Here is a 16,854-nt window from a genome sequence, read left to right as displayed (position 1 = left end):
TTCAAAGTCATCCTTTGGTTCCATATTATAGAGCACACACTTTATATCTTCATTGTTCAATCCTTTTAAGTATTTCCACACAAAGCTGGTTGCAGACATTGTGTTGTGTGATCCTAATTTACAATAGATGAATATAGCTGGCGAAAAGGCTAAATCATATTTAGCATACAGACATGAGGTATTAATCACAAAATCAATCAACAAAATCAGTTCAGGTGTATTTTACTTATTCCTGCTATCTTTTCATGCTGTTTATCATACGTTTGAGCACAATAATGGTTCGGTCAAATATAAACGTTTCCATTCATGAAAGCAACGATTCAGATCAACACATTACCTGCCCTCCGCTGTGGGGCGACAAGGTGGCTTTCCAGGAGGCGGGCGCGGCAGAAATTGGGCAGCCAGCTGCTCAGCAGAGGAAGCTGAATGAACGGGACGAGGGATCCGGCTCTTGCGCGACAGAGGGCTGGAGGAGGAGGAGAGAGAGGGAGCATCATCTCCCTGGCGGTCAGAACGGGAGCCCATTAGAGAGTCCTCTTCCTGAGAGCGATCAGAGGTGGAGGACAGAGGGTCCCTGGCGAGGGAGGCCACCATGGGGCCGCGGCGGTCAGAGAGGGACGGTGAGGCGGTGGGAGAGGGGACGGGGCCCTGGTGGTTAGCTTTCTTCTGCAGGAGTTTCTCCTTAGCAGACCCTGCAGGAGGGAGCTCCAGCAGGCTGGAGGGCTCTAGGACTGGGATGCGACTTTGCCTCCGGCTCGGGTCCTTACGGGAGGCAGCCGGAGAGGAGGCGGGTCTTTTAGTCTGATCTGGGTTCACTTCTCTGCTCCCCTCATCCCTTAGCTGAAGCTCTGTGGCACAGGGGGTCGAGCCAGAATCATTCTCAGGGTCTTTCAGCTTCGGGAAAGCTCCGTTATTGAAATCCCTTTGGCTGTTCACAGGAGGGGAGAGGTGGCCGTTGGTAAACAAAGGGCTGCGAGGGGAGTGGGGAGAGCGAGGAGAGCGTGGAGAGGAAGGCGAGCGCAGGGGAGGCGTGTGTGGAGAGCGGGGGGAGCGTGGGGAAGATGTACGGTGTGGCGTAGGGCTTTGAGCTCTGGTGTCTCCATTAAGCAGCATCTCAGCCAGAGGGTCTGTGGGTGTCCCTGCATGGGGGGGCTCATGGTCCTGGGGGGAGCTGATGTCCGCTGTGCGCTCCTGAGCCTGCTGAGCATCAGCTTCAGCTTCACCACGCCTCTCCAGCAGGAGGCACTGTGGAGCACTGTCTGATCCTGACTGGGAGGACAGCCCAGAGGGACGCTGAGCTGTCAACTGGAGGGGAGGGGGAGGTGGAGACACGGGAGGGAAGAGAAAAACACACAGGTGTTATTTAAGAAAATCAGCCGTACTAAAAATGGGAAAAATATTCTAATTGTCAAAGGCATGTTGCTGATAGACTACAACATGTCGAGTTGTGCTGTAGTTCTGTAGCAAGAGCCTGATGCAGATGTGTGAAAAGAGAAGAATTTATAATATGGGGTAATAAATGGTGATTAGTTTGGCAACAGCATGCAATACCATAGCTACCATTATCAGACCGAAACACACAAAGTGCTATGGCAGTGTCAGTCAAGCTGTGAGTACTAAACCAGCAAGTAGGACAGGAAACGTTCACGCAACTTCGCAGGGGGCTTCAGCGAAGAGAGGGTGAGGAACAAATACAGGGAGAGAGAGAGAAAGAGAAAGATAGAGAGGACAAAGACGATCTGAAACAAAAGAGACCATGCAACCTGTAGTCATGACTCGACATTCCAAACACACATGCCACAATCAGACAAACACACACCCCCTATTCAGATCACAAGGACACATGTCCAGACACAAGGACACATCTGACCCATGCTCTGTCTGGCCTGCACAATGCCCCTCATGGTTTCTGGAGAGAGCTGCCTGACAACAACACAATAAGCAAGCCAACTGAACAAAGAAGCCAAAAAAAGCAACTTAAACAAAAAAACGAAAAAAAAACAAGAACAAAAAGGCGGGGTTTGGTTTTTTAGAGGAAGCTGAATGGAGGGTTTTTTTTACGAGATTGTGATGGGATCATCACCTGCTGAAGCTGTGCACGAGTGATGCGTATGACAGAGGGAAACTTGGCGTTGGCAGCACCCGGCGGGATGGCCGGCAGTTTCCTGCGACTGGGTGAGCGGGTGCCGGGGGCGGGGTTTGTTGGTAGTGGAAGGGAGGCGTGGCAGGAGGAGGAAGAGGAGGGGCGCTCCTGCTGCTGCGGGTCGACGGACAGGCTGCGCCTCATGCCCGGCGGCTGGCGCAGGTGCAACGGGTCCGACAAGGTGGTCAGGAGTGTGTGAGGGCTGGGAGAGCGCAGAGGGATGGGGCTGGATGTCCGGATCACGACCTCCTCAGGCAGGGATGGAGGAGAGGTGGGGAGCTAAGAGAGGGGAAGGAGAGAAGCGGGAGGTGGAGAGAGGAGGGGTTGTGAGACGGTGAGGGAGTGAGAAGATGGAGGAGGTGTGGTGGAAGTGCTGTGAGGTCGGGATGTGTGCGCGATTTGTCAGGTGACCAAATCCCAACAAACCAAACGGGGGACAGAGAGGATGTTGCAACCGGGAAAAAGTGAAGCCAATGTGGAAGTGCCATAAACCTGCATTACTCCTGATGATCAGCAGGGGGCGACTCCACTGGTTGCAAAAAGAAGTCCAATTGCATAGAAGAATGGGAAACTTGAATTCTCACATGATTTATTACTTTAATATTTTCCTGATTAGTTTATGATCTCAATCTCTAGTTTCAAGTCATCTTCAATGCAGCATCATGTTCAATTTGCAAATTATGATCCCATTTAGAGGGAAATGGACAATAAAGCAGCGTTATGAGTGACAGGTTGCTACTACATCACACTGTGTTTTGGTTTTAGAGCTTTTATCCTTTCACAGTGTGCTTTCAGTTCATCAAAGTGAAATAGAACATTTCAGTGGCTTAAAATGTCTTCTAAGGACACTGTAAGGAGTCGGCTGTTCATTTTTAAGAACTATAGTCGCCAAGTTAGCTAAGTAGCGCTAGCATTTACTGATCAAGTAGCGTAATTTCAGCTCCCAACCCATTCTGCACATGCACTGGTTCCAAAAAAAATATGAATTTACATTTATATTTAGTCATTTAGCAGACGCTTTTAACCAAAGCGACTTACAGAAAAGCTAAACAATCAAATGCCGAACTTGAAGCTCCAAACCAGAGCCAAAAAAACAATGGGAGACTCCATCCACTATTTTTAGTCTATGGAGTGTTTGTGCGGGACAATGTGGGACATGCTATGAATGTGGAAAGGACATTTAAAATTTTGTATTTGTGTTTGAACTGGTAAAGGGACAGAAGGAATATAAAGATAAGGGGTTGAGCTAAGGTTAAGGAAGGAGGACAGAGGCGAGGTGGGTAGATTTTTGGGAAGGACGTGTACATTATCAACTTTTGGAGGCCACTGTTCTGGTCGTAGGAGAGAATGAGGCGACAGTTATTTCCTCTTGTAGTGAAAAGAAGCTGCTCAAAAATCATGTTAAATGTTGAACTTGTAGACTGAGCAGGATTTCTGTGGGTTGGTTGAAGAGTAAAAAAAAGTAAAGGAGCAAAATAGGAATTTAAACTGAAACCAAAGCATATTTTGCGAATAAATTACTAAATTTGTAAATGAAACCAAAACACATGGCAAATGTCTGCAAATAAGATAAAATTATGCATGATATCTACTGCAAATCAAAGAGCATCTCAAGGCCATCAGCTCTCTTCCCCCACCCCATGCTGTGATCTGATAAAAAGCTGTGACACAGATATCTTATTTTCTAACACATAAACACAAGCGAATAAGCAGGAAAACGTAAAGCAGTAACATTTAGCTTCAAACTACAGCAAGATGCAGCTGGTGGAAATCTGACTGTTGTATGATTTTAAAGCTAAAACTCTGACTCTGTACAGCTTTTTAACTTCGTAAAATGCTGACTACAGTCAGTATCATGTATGCCATGTTGTGAAATGGCCTTCAAATGAAAAGGGCTTACCTGAGTGAGAACTCCCTCAGCCAGGGCTTCAGCCGGGCTGGTAGGAGTGACGGGGGGCAGGGCCCCGGCAGGGCCCACGCTAAGCTCCAACTTGTTCACTTTTGCACTTCCCTTGGAGGAAGTCATGCTTTCTTGCTTAGCTTTGCCAGAGTTTGGGCTTGGGCAGCCCTTTCCCCATCCAGGAGACTGATCCTCCCCTGGCTGGAGCACCTCTGGCTCCTCCTCCTCCTCCGAGGGGCTGGTGGTAACCTTAGCTTCTGGAGAGCCACTGGGCCGCTCCACCATTACCCACTCCCTCGAGTCAACGTCCTGCCTCCCAGAGCTCAGATTGAGGGCCACAAAGCCCCCGCTGCTGGCTGCCCCCTCTCCATGCTCCAGAGATCCACAGGATGCCGGCTTAGGAGAACCACCACCAGACAAGAACTCCTCGTCGTAGTGCCAGACCCGATCAGGACGCTCCCCGGCAGGCTCAGCTTGACCCTGAGTGACTGGGATGATTGCAGCTCCGTCAGCCTCCTTCTCTTGCTGCTGGGAGCCGAGCTGCTGCTTCCCTGAGCTGAACAGACACAAGACAGATGCAAACAATCTACTCTTGGCTCTATTCTCACGGGAAAAAAGATGTTAAAGCACCTAAAAGGAGTTTTTAACTTGTTATTAAACTTTTTCTGGCATGCAAACCAGAAGAGACTATATATACACTATATTTACATTTTTTTCAAGCACGTTAGCTAGTTAAAAGGAAGCAGGAGGAGATTATTCTTAAGAGAATTATATTTTAAAAGTTATATTTTGTGGATATGGCTGAGCAAAGAGATAAAGACAATAGTTGACAGAACCCCTAACCCTAGCCCAACCAACTGTGGTCTCTGCATTTGTTTTTTTTAATGTGTTAATATTTTAAAATAATTGCTAAAAATGTTTTGACGGCACTGATATTGGATGTGGTAAATACATCCTGGGACGTGGTTCCACATCAATATATAGCTACATTGGTGACTTAAACAAAGTTTACTCTGTTTCTGTTTCATATCACAGTTATTAATCTCACATATTCATAAATAAATACATTTCATTATAGCTATGCATCCTGCAAACAGCTTTAAAAAAGTATAAAAAATAAGTTGCGTCTTTCCTTCATTCACTTCGCAACAAATGCACATGCTCGCCAGCTGGGGGTGAGCAAAATCAGCACAAAATGAAAGTTCCTTGCTTTAACATAGATGAATCTGTAACCTGACAGACATACCCGGTCTCCAGGAAGCGCTCTGGACTGGGCTTGGACTCCAGGCCGAGCCTCCTCTCCAGTTCAAAGCTATGAATGTTGCGGAGCTTCCTCAGCAGGGGGCCGTCACGGTCTGAAGCCGCCACCTCAGACTGCAGTTTAACTGGAGAACCCAGGCTCGGCCCAGCGTACGGGCTCTGGTGTCCGTGGTTGCCGTGGTTATTGCTGTGTTCCTCCTCTGTCGCTGCCTACAGAAACCAATTCATTTTTTGTTAGTGACTAAAATACAGGTGGATATCAACCCTACAGGTGAATAGCGTGAAAAATTAACGAAAAAATATTGCTGGGGTTTTCATATGCCTCGGCCCTGTACAACGATTGCATTCAAAAGGGTGTTTAGAAGGCTATCAGAATTATTAATAATTGTCATAAATAATCATTAATTATAATAAAGGATATGAATTGATTTACTCAAAGTAACCTCACACGAGGTACCATGAGTCCAACGTGCACAATACCTGTTAGTCCCGACAATATCACCATGAAACTTCCCCAGTTACATTAACACAATTATTTTTTGTTTTACAAGTTTCCAGAAATGTTATGTTAAAGTATGCATATTAGGCCCTTTCTTATTAAATATGTGATCAATTGCGCACATTTCTAGAACATAAATATGAACGCCAGATTCAAAATTCTGTTCTTTTGTTGACATATTGGAGTCAAAGGTTTTTACAAAGGAAATTTTGGATATCTGATTTTATGAAAAAAACAATAAAAAATAAACATTTTTTTCAATAAAATGCTCTATAAATCAGGCTACGAATGATGAACAAAAATGAACAAAATCTAAAAAAGCCCAGTGCATTACAAACAAAGTGTTTTGCCTGTAGAGGTATCAATTCTCTGAGGGTGCTTGAGGTGATAAAGCTGTGGTCTACCTTCCAGACTGCCGTCCTGATGCGGTTACGGTTGCGGTCCAGCTCCTCCCAGACGTCAGCCTCCTGGTTGCGGTGCGGGTGGAGGGGAGAGCCCGGCAGGCGGTCCGGAGCGGGGTTGTTCTCCACGTCGCTGAGCTGCTCGTCCTGCAGAACCTCATCTGTGTTTTCCCTCATCAGGTCGCCGGGGATCAGGGAGGCGTTCGCCATACTAGAACAACAGAAAGCACAAATACCAATGAGTGTCTGAGGCTATAAAAGAGTCATGTGTGGAATTCAAACCACTGCTATTTAATACAAGTAACTCCAGATTACCTCAACTAAAAGTGTTTTTCATTTCAATCAAACATACCCCATGTGTGCCGGAGTGAGGCGGGTGTGATGCTGCGGTGTCGTGGCACTGGCACTAATCGTTAAAGTGCCATCAGTGCCGGTCCGCTCCCAGTCATAAGGGTCATTCTCCACAACATTGTAGGTTTTCATGCTGTTGTCAAACACTGACATCAGCAGCTGTAACAACAAAAAAATACAAAATGTGACCTTTTTTGAAAGTTTTTATTCAGTAAGATTGCACAGAAATCCACAGAAAATAGATTTTTTTAACGCTTGCTTAAAGAAATGCAACTATTTTTATTTAGATTTATTCTATTTTTTTTCCCTAATATTTATGAATTATTATTATTGTTTTTCTATTTGTATTTAATTTTATAATTGTAATAATAATAATAATAATAATAACAATAATAATAATAATAATAATAATTATTATTATTATTATTGTTGTTGTTATTGTTATTGTTATTATTATTATTATTAGTATTATTATTATTATTATCTTCTAATATTTATATATTCATTTTATTTCTATGGCCCCATATTACTGGCAACTGAAACACATGAAACCAACTTTTACTATTGAAGATGTACATGCACTGAAAACAAAAAGCAGAAGAAAAAATATATGATCATTTGCTGAAAACAGTACTCCTATGTTTGCAGAAAAAACTTCACTCTGTATTAAAACTACATGGTGTCACCTGGTAGTCCGGCTTGGTGAAGTAGTCGAGGTTGGATATGTGTTCCAAGAAGACACCAAACTCTGCCGGCAGGTGTTTGAGCATCAGACGATGGTCGTAAGTATCCTTCAGCTTCCCCACATGTTCCTGGGAACAAACACACACACACTCCTGTCACATCTCATCACTCACAGCTGCCTGGATGCGGCTGTTTACTTTCCGTGAAGGACGACGATTACTGGTTATCCTTACCTTGTCCTTGATCTTCCTCCATGGCAACTGACCGACTAGAAACTCCACCAGCATGTAGAAGAGAGACCATAGATCATCGTGACGACCCATCTCCTGCAGGATTACACCACAGTTCAGTTAATATTACTCTGATAAATAATATCTGATAAATCATGAGTTATAGAACAGGGAAGACAGACGCTGACCTTATTCTTGTGTGCATTGACAGACGCATAGCGGACTGTTCCTCTGAACCCTGCTACTGGACGGGGCTGACAAAGAAAGACAGAAACAGACATGAAGTGTATATATAGTCACCAATTTTTCATCTAACCTCTATTAATCACTTACAATTGCAGGCAAGCAACACAATTTTGGCATAATATCACATCACATTACACTACTAAGGCCTGGACCATGTGTACACAGGTGTTTTTTGTGGTGAAAATAGTATTCAGATCCTTTACTTAAGTAAAAAATACTAACACCCCACTGCAGAATTACTCTACTACAAGTAAACGTCCCGCATTCAAAACTTACTGAAGTAAAAGTACAAAAGTATCAGCATCAAAATGTACTTAAAGTATCTAAATTATAAGTACTCGTTATGCAGAATGGACTCACTCAGATTGATTTATATATTCCAAATATATTATTAGATGTTTTGCATTGATGCATTTATGTAAGCAGCGTTTTTAATTTTGTTAAGATAGGGCTCATTTTAACTACTATATACTGTCATGAGGTTTAATTTAAAACCATGTGTAATCACTTTAAATGTATCATGTTTTTCATGTTAAATCTCCACCTGTAAAATAACTAGAGCTGTCAGCTAAATGTAGTGGAGTAAAGTGTAGTGGAGTAGAAGTAAAAAGTTACATAAAATGGAAATACTCATGTAATGTACACATACTTAAAAACTGTACAGGCCAGTGGGAAAGAGGAAAGCTACAGTGGAACAAGACACATTGGCTATCTGCCGTCTCATAATTATTCAAATATAACAGTCAGTAACAGAGGAGGGCACTTACAGGTCGGACTTCCTGGCAAGAGTTGGTGAACTGACGAGCTAAACCAAAGTCCAGCATGTAGCAGGTTCGACAGGTGCTCGGGAATCGGCCCATTGCGAAATTGGACTGAAGCAGAAAAACACGAGTCAATGGTTAAAAAAAACAATGAAATCAATCAAATGTGAATGCAATCATGAAGATATGAAATGTCTATTTTTATTCTTTTTGCCCTGCGGAGATACATGTGTTCCTATGGTGGAATAGGATTTAATACAGCAGCTCAGAGGACAGAAGATAATTTACATTCAGCTATATTTTGGGCGTTTAGCCAGCACTCATGGTGAGCCAGCTTACTGTAAGTGCAACAAAATACTGAATCAGCAACAACACATGCGGCCAAATATATACAAACATATTCTCATGTTTTCGGTAAAATATGGAGGCTATGTAATGAAATAAGCAGAAAATCTCCTCCGCTGCAGCCGGCTCACTGTGACTCACCGGTTTGATGTCACGATGCAGGAAGCCCACAGAGTGGATGCTCTCTATGGCCTCCAGGATCTGGCGCCCCAGACGCAGCGTGGTGCTGATGCTGAAGGTTCCCCGCGTCATACTCCTCCTCAGGTCGGCCAGGTTACGACCCTGAGAGAGCACATGTTGTCAAGATAATTCAGTCTGATAAAGATTACAGCAGACCTGTGTGTCTTAACCCTTTGATGCACAACATGGGTCTAAAGTGACCCGACAGTTTTTATGTTCTATATCTTTGCAATAATTCATCGTTCAGTATTCCAGGTTTTCCTCAATTAGTTTGTTTTTGATCATCATACATCCTAATTTTTATGTTTTCCTTTATTCATTTTTGAATAAAATCCCTTTTTCTGTCACTACTCTTCTAATACACAACATGGTTGAAAAATGAGCCATATCCATTTTTTAGCTAAGTAGCTTGTTAAGCTAACTTCTTTGCTAAGTATTTAGCTAAGTAGCTTGCTAAGCTAACTACTTAGCCAACTTCTTGGCTAAGTAGTTAGCTTAGCAAGCTACTTAGCCAAGTAGTTAGCTATGTTAGTTATAATACAAAAACTTTTTTTCTTCATAAATGATGAGAAGCAAAATGAAAATAATGATCTGTTGTTATCAAAAACAAGATATTTAAAGAATATTTAGAATGTTCAATCATAAAATAAGTTGATATGAAAAGAAAGCAAGCAATAAATAACATGGGAAATGAATGCGGGTCATTTTTGACCCATGTTGTGCATCAAAGGGTTAATAAAGCGTAACTTATTTATCTAGTTCTCTTTTGGAAGCAACACACAGAAACTGGAATAAATCAAAAAAAATATAGTCACTATTAAAAGTTTTACTAGCTGAAATGGTTGGCTGGTGACAACCAAATATTTTGAGTTGACAGAAAACAAGCCAACAGTGAAAAAACCGAGTCCATGATTAAACACATGGGAGTCGGTGCAGAACATGAAAATCGACCATTCCTGTGGGTGAATAAATCAAAACCAGACCGCTTTATAAAACCCTCACTGCTGAGATAAAATATATTTCTGTATTTGTGATCATGACTTTGGTATTACAGCCTCGTGTTCTGGATGCAGTGATGGAAACTAATTTGATGCCTCTGTAGATCACAGCAGGTGATACAATTTATGAACACTGCAGATTCTCTCTACATGGAGAGAATCATGTCAGCAGGACGTCAGTCTGTCCATCACTTCACTCCACACTGACATTTCTGAAACGTGGCTCACCATTTTTAAATTGCTTGTTTTGTAAGACCAACAGTCTAATATTGTAACAATAGCTGATTTTCTTTTCATATGATGCACAAATTCATGTAAAACTGCACGCTATGTGCTTGTTAACAAAGTAACGTAGGGAAAAAAAATACATTTGAAATGTTACATCTAAATGTTTAATGTTAAATCTAAAATATCTAAATTTAAATGATAAATCTAAATATTAAATCTAAATTTTAAATTTAATATTGATTTAAATGTAAATGTTAAAAATAAATGTTAAACATAAAAATAATGCATCTAAATGTAAAATTTAAAAAATCAATGTTACATCAAAATGTAAACGCTAAATCTTAATCAAAATCTTGAATCTAAATAAAAATAATACATCTAAATGTTGAAACAAAATAAAAAATATTCATAAATATAGATTTAAATTCAAAATGTAAATGTATAATCTAAATCTAAATGTATATCTGTTAAAAAAAAATTGTAACAGACCCCAAGTCTAAACCCCAGCACATGTTTAGCACTTTTTTAATTAATCGACCATCATAATGTTGTTGATCATTAATTTACTGATCCAGTTACTGCTTGTTTCACACCGGGTTAATAGAACCAGTTAAAAGTAAGTTCATATGAGTCTCATAAGTCTTCTGCATGTAGACCAACCTGAAGCTCCATCACCACGTAGTTAAAGCGGTCGTTGCGGCCACATCCCACAAAGCGACACACGTGGTCTTTACCTGAGAGATAAATAAGAAGAGAGTTTCAGAAGACGAGGTCACCTGACGTCAGCTGCATCCTTCCATGGTAAGATGCTGCGTGAATCATGATGATGTGTTCATATTCCCCTGCCCTCTACAGCTCACTGCCCTCCCAGAGTCCCTGTATGACGAGTCTGCTGATTTATAGGCCGCAGCGCATAACGCAGGGTCGACACATGTGCATGAAGTGCTTCGTGTGTTTGTGCATATGTGTGTGAATTTGCTCCGGCCTCAAAGGACATTGCTGCGCCAGCAGCTCGACTGCGGCCACACCTCAAACATCTCAGCACACAGTGGAAATAAACACTTACTGACCAAAGCTCCACGTTAAAAACACGACTTTTAGATTCAACAAATTCAAATAAAGGGTCAAAAAACAAAAAAAGCTGTTATTAGCTCCATATGACCCTTGATATGACTCAGTAGTAGGTTGATGTTTACTCTCCACAGCTGGGCGGGTCAGAAATGTTTGGGGGGGGGGGGCCGGCAGTTCAGCCCGTCTCAAGTTACATGCTGGCTCCCTCAGGAAGCAACAAACCCATGATGCCCGAGGCTGCAGCCATTAGACAGCAAACATGATCCCAGCCCATTGATTTTCCCCTCACAGAAAAAAAAGAGCATACTGGTCAAAAGGCAGGAAGGGAGAGGGGAGGAGAAGAGACATGGTTAAGAACAGAGAGAATAAGGAGGAAAACTATACAACCCCCTGAAGCTGCTCTCTGGTGTTGATCATGTGTCTCTGCTGTGAGACATCGGGAATGTCAGGACACACACACACACACACACACACATTCTTACTTCCTTCTTTGATCATTTTAGCTGTGTTATTGAATATGGCGTACATTCCGGCAGGGGTGTGAGTTTTTTTTTGTTTTGTTTTTTAAATTTAGTTCAACCTCAGCTCCCATGATGAGTCGATAATAAACCGTGTATCCAGAATACACACACTCAAAAATATCCCCATTGAAACCCATTAAATCCACAATTTTTGATCTAGCAATTACAGCAAAAAAACTATATTTTGTATCATGTCAGGGTTCTCTGGTTTCCACTAGAGGTTTTTGTGAGGTTTTTTTTATTTCTTAATTTAGAGGCAAGATAAGATGTGACTTTATTTATCCCGCAGTGGTAATTTTTTTTTTTTTTTTTTTAAAGCAGTGTTATTTTGTAAAAAAACTGGTCATTTAAAGTTTAAATTCTGAAAATTAATGAATATTTGGTAGTTATAATGTTGGTTAAAAAATTAAAAGTAGAAAAATAATGCTATAATTTAGTATTTTTATAGCAATTTTAGGAAGCGAATAAGTGGGACTTTGTTTTGTTTTTTTAATCTAACATAAATACACTTTTAAAAATGCATACTTCATATATTTATTTGGTTAAAAGATTTAACTAAGTAGAAAATAATTTGTATTATGTAGGTTAAACCAGGATTAAAACACAAGACATCAAATGAAGAATGATTTATCTGCTGGGTGACGATGTGTTTTGCACTGCAGAGACTGAACCGCGGGTCAGATTGTGTTTTCAGATGAGTCAGATGATCTATATCTCGCCTCAGAGGGAGAGTCTGTTAAACCCTGCTATCGATGCACAGAGGAGATCCCTGCACTTAGAAGCATGACATTTCCTGGATTGGTTTGCTTATTTGTTTTATCAAACCAGAAAAAAAACTGAAAATGTCTCTTGAGCTTCTGTTTTTCTCCCGATACACTCTGCGTCCTGTTTTCAATAGGTCACCGTGTGAGAGAATATCAATCGATTCCAGAAATGTAACCAAATCCACTGAATCCATTTCGACTCACCCTGGAGCTTCTTGAGCACGGCGACCTCCATCTTGAGCACCTGTTTGGGCTGCTGGGCTGACTCCACCTTCAGCGCCACGCTGACCCGGGTCAGCAGGTCCACCGCCTCGTAGATCTCCCCGAACCCGCCGCCCCCAATCTTTTTCGCCTGGAGGAAGATGATGACACATTATGAAAACATAAAAAAAAACCCACATACATCTCAATACATTAGAATATCACGGAAAAGTTAATTTCCATTAGTAAGTCAAATAGTCCCAACCAAGTATTGAGTCATATAGATTTATAACATTTCCATCTTAAACATATTTCTTAAAATTGGTCTTTAGTAATATTCAATTTTTTTTGAGACACTGAATTTTAGGGTCTTCATTAAAGATAAGCCATATTCATTATAATTAGAAGAACTTAAATAAATTAAGACATGAAATGTTTCATTCTGTGTGTTATTGATCTATATAATGTGTTGTTTCCACCTTTTTAATTGATTTACTGACATAAATAAACTTTTCTATGATATTCTAATTTATTGAGATGCACCTGTATATTGTCTGTTTCCACAGCAAATCAAACATAGTCCTTTTATCTGAATGTGGATAACTTTACTACCGTTTCATCCAGATTAAATTAAAAATGTCCAGATTGCTTTTTTTTAAACAATAACACAGTGAAATAGAAGAATATGGACAGATGTGATAGAATAGGTATAGGTTATAGGGTAAATGATTCAATGATCGATGAACCAAAGTTCTCTGCAAAGTGAAAATATCAATACAAAAGATCATCTTTAAGATATGCTTTTATTTTGAAAATCCTACTTTATATTTATTAAGTTTAGAACATCCTAGAAGGGAGCAGTGTTAAATATTTCTTACTACAGTACTGTAATTGTTTTGACTTTATCCAATGACACAACTTATTTTGAACTTTGGTGGTTATGACGTTCAATCGACTAATCGGTAATTAGCTCAGCTGTAAACCCTTAATGTTCGTAATGCTTATAGGATTATATTATTATAGGATTTGCACTGATGAAGGCCTATACAAGACCTCTTAAAACCACCTACCCACGAGTGGGTAAGGGCAGGGGTAGGGTTAGATAAAAAATATTCATATATATATTTTTCTTAACTGATTTAGTTTCGCTTGTGTTTGAGCCAAATGCTAAACAAGCACAATAGCAGGTCTGATCCTGCTAGTAAGTAAATAATAAATAAATATATAAATACATGTATGATATTAATATGCAAAGGAAATAAATAAACGAATGAATTTAAAAAATGTAAAAATCCTGAAAAACTTAAATAGAATAATAAATAAATAAAAATATATCAATGAGTCAACAAAGTTAAGTAAATAAATAAATAAAAATAGGTAAGTAGGTGAATAAATTGTTTTTACTTAACAAATGACCTTTTTTTATAAAGGAATGATTTTATTTTTTTCAGGGGACTTTGTAAATTAAATATCTATATTTACATGTATTTATAAATTGATTCCCATTCCTTATTATTCCTTATTTATATCTGTATTATTGACTTAAATTACATTCCATTTCATTTTTTCTACTCTTTCACTTGAAGTCACATCTTCAAGTTCTAGTGGAGCTTTAACTTCTACAACATGTCCTTCACTGTCCTTCATGCATACACACACACACACACATACATACACACACACACACACACACACACACACACACACACACACACACACACACACACACACACACACACACACACACACACACACAAACACACACACACACACACACACACGCACTCACAGAGTCTTGTGTCGCACTAGAAGCTAAAGTCGTGGGATTAGCTGCAGCGTTCTTATGTAACTCTGCTCCGTAGAAGACAGGAAGTGGTGCCTGGCTGCCAGTGAGGAATAACAGCCTCACATGGCACCCAGGCTGGCACAGCAGTGAGAGACATGGGGCCCTCGGGAAGCACTGCTGCTGCTGCCTATAGCACACTGCACTGCCAAAAATAGCTATACAGGCTATTTTTGGACCTCCTGTACTGCAGCAGCCCTACCTGGACAGAGAGACACGACCCCAAACTGTCCGAGCCACAGGTGAGATACTTCAGAGGAAAGCAGGAGAAAGCATTGTCTGATGAACAAAGAGTTGTTGTTTGTGGGACAGAGGGCGAGCCAGCCAGCGATGGGGCTGCACAAACACAGCGCCTATTGTCGCCCAATGACACGTCACTTACCACTTTCCATCGTTCCTTGACCAGGGAGAGCACGCTTAGGATGTCAGCTTGCTCCGCTCCCCCGCTCATCCCGTCTGTGGACCAGGGACGATGTCCTCGCTGCTTCCCCCTCGACCAGCTGCCTCAGACTGGGACGGGCATTTGGGCCTGATGGAGAACCCTATGGAAGCCCAAGAGACACAAAACTGTCAGAAACAGAGGAAGAAATCAACAGGAAATCAGTTGAATGCTGGTTATTTAGGCTTATCTACACTAAACTACTAATTTGAGCACTTAAAAAAAAAGGTTATTTGGTGTTTAACATTATGGACAGACAAAATTACACCATTAATCAGAGCAAGAAACTGTAAACACTGACGAACACTTCTGTCAGGACAAATAACAAAATTTAAGTTTTAAATAGCAATAATTAATCACAATCAGTTTATTCTACATGTCTAATTGAAATTTTTACCCAAAATAAAGCATTTGCACTAACCTACAACGGAGTATTAGGGCCACATTTAGAAAAAAAAAAATTTATTTACGGGATTGAAGTCGTAAATATTGAATTAATTACGAGAATAAAGTCGAAAATATTGAATTAATTACGAGAATAAAGTCGAAAATATTGAATTAATTACGAGAATAAAGTCATAAATATTTAATTAATTCGTACTAACCAGATCCTGATTAAAAAATAAAAATAATAATTTTGCGCTCCGTAGTGTGACTGGGAAGCCTTGAGTGACTCTGCTGAGACCAACAATCACCAAATATAAAGTGGGTGAAACTTCAGCTGAACTGCAGACTGTTTACACAGAGCTGAGAGGAGCGGTCAAGAGAAGCTGTTAGTAGAGGATGTAGAAATGTAATTAATTCAATAGCTATAGCATGTGAGGGGCCCAATTGTTTTTCTAACATTGATAACACTGGAAAATGTTATATAAATAGATTATTATCAAATATCAAATAAATTTAACTTCCATTTTTTCTTTTTTTTTTGTTTCCATAGAGGTGCAGGACTTGAAAAAATAGGCCACAGTGAAACGTGAAACGTGAAACTGCTTTGGGGTTCAGAGGGTTAACAAGAACGTTTCACAGGCCTGACTGACATTAGGCCTGTTAGAAAGTCTCCCCAGTTGTGAGACAAAGTTAAACCCCCGGCTTAATGACTCGAGCTTTTTGATACTCGACCGTCCCTGCAGCTGCCACACCTGCTGCCAGCAGCTGTCTTTCTAGAAAAACTTGCCCCACCAACTCACAGACAAAAGTCCTGCGTCTTACATTACAAAAAGGACTCACGTTTGTATCATTCGTCGCAGCAATTTATCTTCCGTGTATGACAGCCAAGTAGCAGGTCATCTTATAAATAAAGTCTGGTCAGATATAACAAGAGTCCTTAATCTGCCTCATTTTGAATGAACTCTGGTGTGTAATCTGGCAAAGTTTGCATCATGATAATAATGGGTTTTGTAAAAATTAATTTGCTTTAGACAGCATTCTGTAAGCAAGTTTTACTTTTATTCTTAATTCAAGCTACAGAAATGTTCAAATTCATCTGAATGCGATTATTTTGTGTCTTTTTGCACAAACATCTGATGAAGATGTAAATTGTTCTTGCTCAGGTATGCTCAACCCCCCTTATAAATGATTTATAAGCTGTTTTACTGACCTTATTCATTCATAAATATATTGCTATTACATTAAAAAATACTTGTGGGTCTCTAAGAAGCCATCAAATCGGCAGTTCTCTCCGTTTAGAAAATTGTAAATCAAACAATTTTATCCCAGATTTTCTGCAGGTTTTCCAAAGGATAAGAGCTTAAAAGACAACTGTCCTGTGGGAGGTTTTCTTTGTTACCTG

General features: G+C 40.5%; 1 protein-coding gene across 1 annotated transcript in view; it reads right to left on the bottom strand.

Annotated features, from left to right (window-relative positions):
- ttbk2a (tau tubulin kinase 2a) overlaps positions 1–16,854 on the bottom strand; it is a 28,386-nt gene that overhangs the window by 6,600 nt on the left and 4,932 nt on the right. Inside the window, exons 2-15 of the mRNA XM_059353248.1 lie at positions 15,009–15,168; positions 12,787–12,934; positions 10,887–10,960; positions 8,962–9,102; positions 8,482–8,586; positions 7,657–7,722; positions 7,472–7,564; positions 7,241–7,366; positions 6,556–6,713; positions 6,207–6,414; positions 5,290–5,513; positions 4,044–4,599; positions 2,084–2,422; positions 338–1,305 (exon numbers count right to left, since the gene is read on the bottom strand). Of these exons, the coding sequence (XP_059209231.1) occupies positions 338–1,305; positions 2,084–2,422; positions 4,044–4,599; positions 5,290–5,513; positions 6,207–6,414; positions 6,556–6,713; positions 7,241–7,366; positions 7,472–7,564; positions 7,657–7,722; positions 8,482–8,586; positions 8,962–9,102; positions 10,887–10,960; positions 12,787–12,934; positions 15,009–15,077 (3,275 nt within the window). The 5' untranslated portion in view covers positions 15,078–15,168. The remainder of the gene's footprint in view (positions 1–337; positions 1,306–2,083; positions 2,423–4,043; positions 4,600–5,289; positions 5,514–6,206; positions 6,415–6,555; positions 6,714–7,240; positions 7,367–7,471; positions 7,565–7,656; positions 7,723–8,481; positions 8,587–8,961; positions 9,103–10,886; positions 10,961–12,786; positions 12,935–15,008; positions 15,169–16,854) is intronic.

Source organism: Centropristis striata, chromosome 16 (assembly GCF_030273125.1).
Source record: "Centropristis striata isolate RG_2023a ecotype Rhode Island chromosome 16, C.striata_1.0, whole genome shotgun sequence".
Lineage (NCBI taxonomy): Eukaryota > Metazoa > Chordata > Actinopteri > Perciformes > Serranidae > Centropristis > Centropristis striata.
Note: the sequence above shows the minus strand (reverse complement) of the source record. Positions and strands in the feature narration are given on the sequence as shown.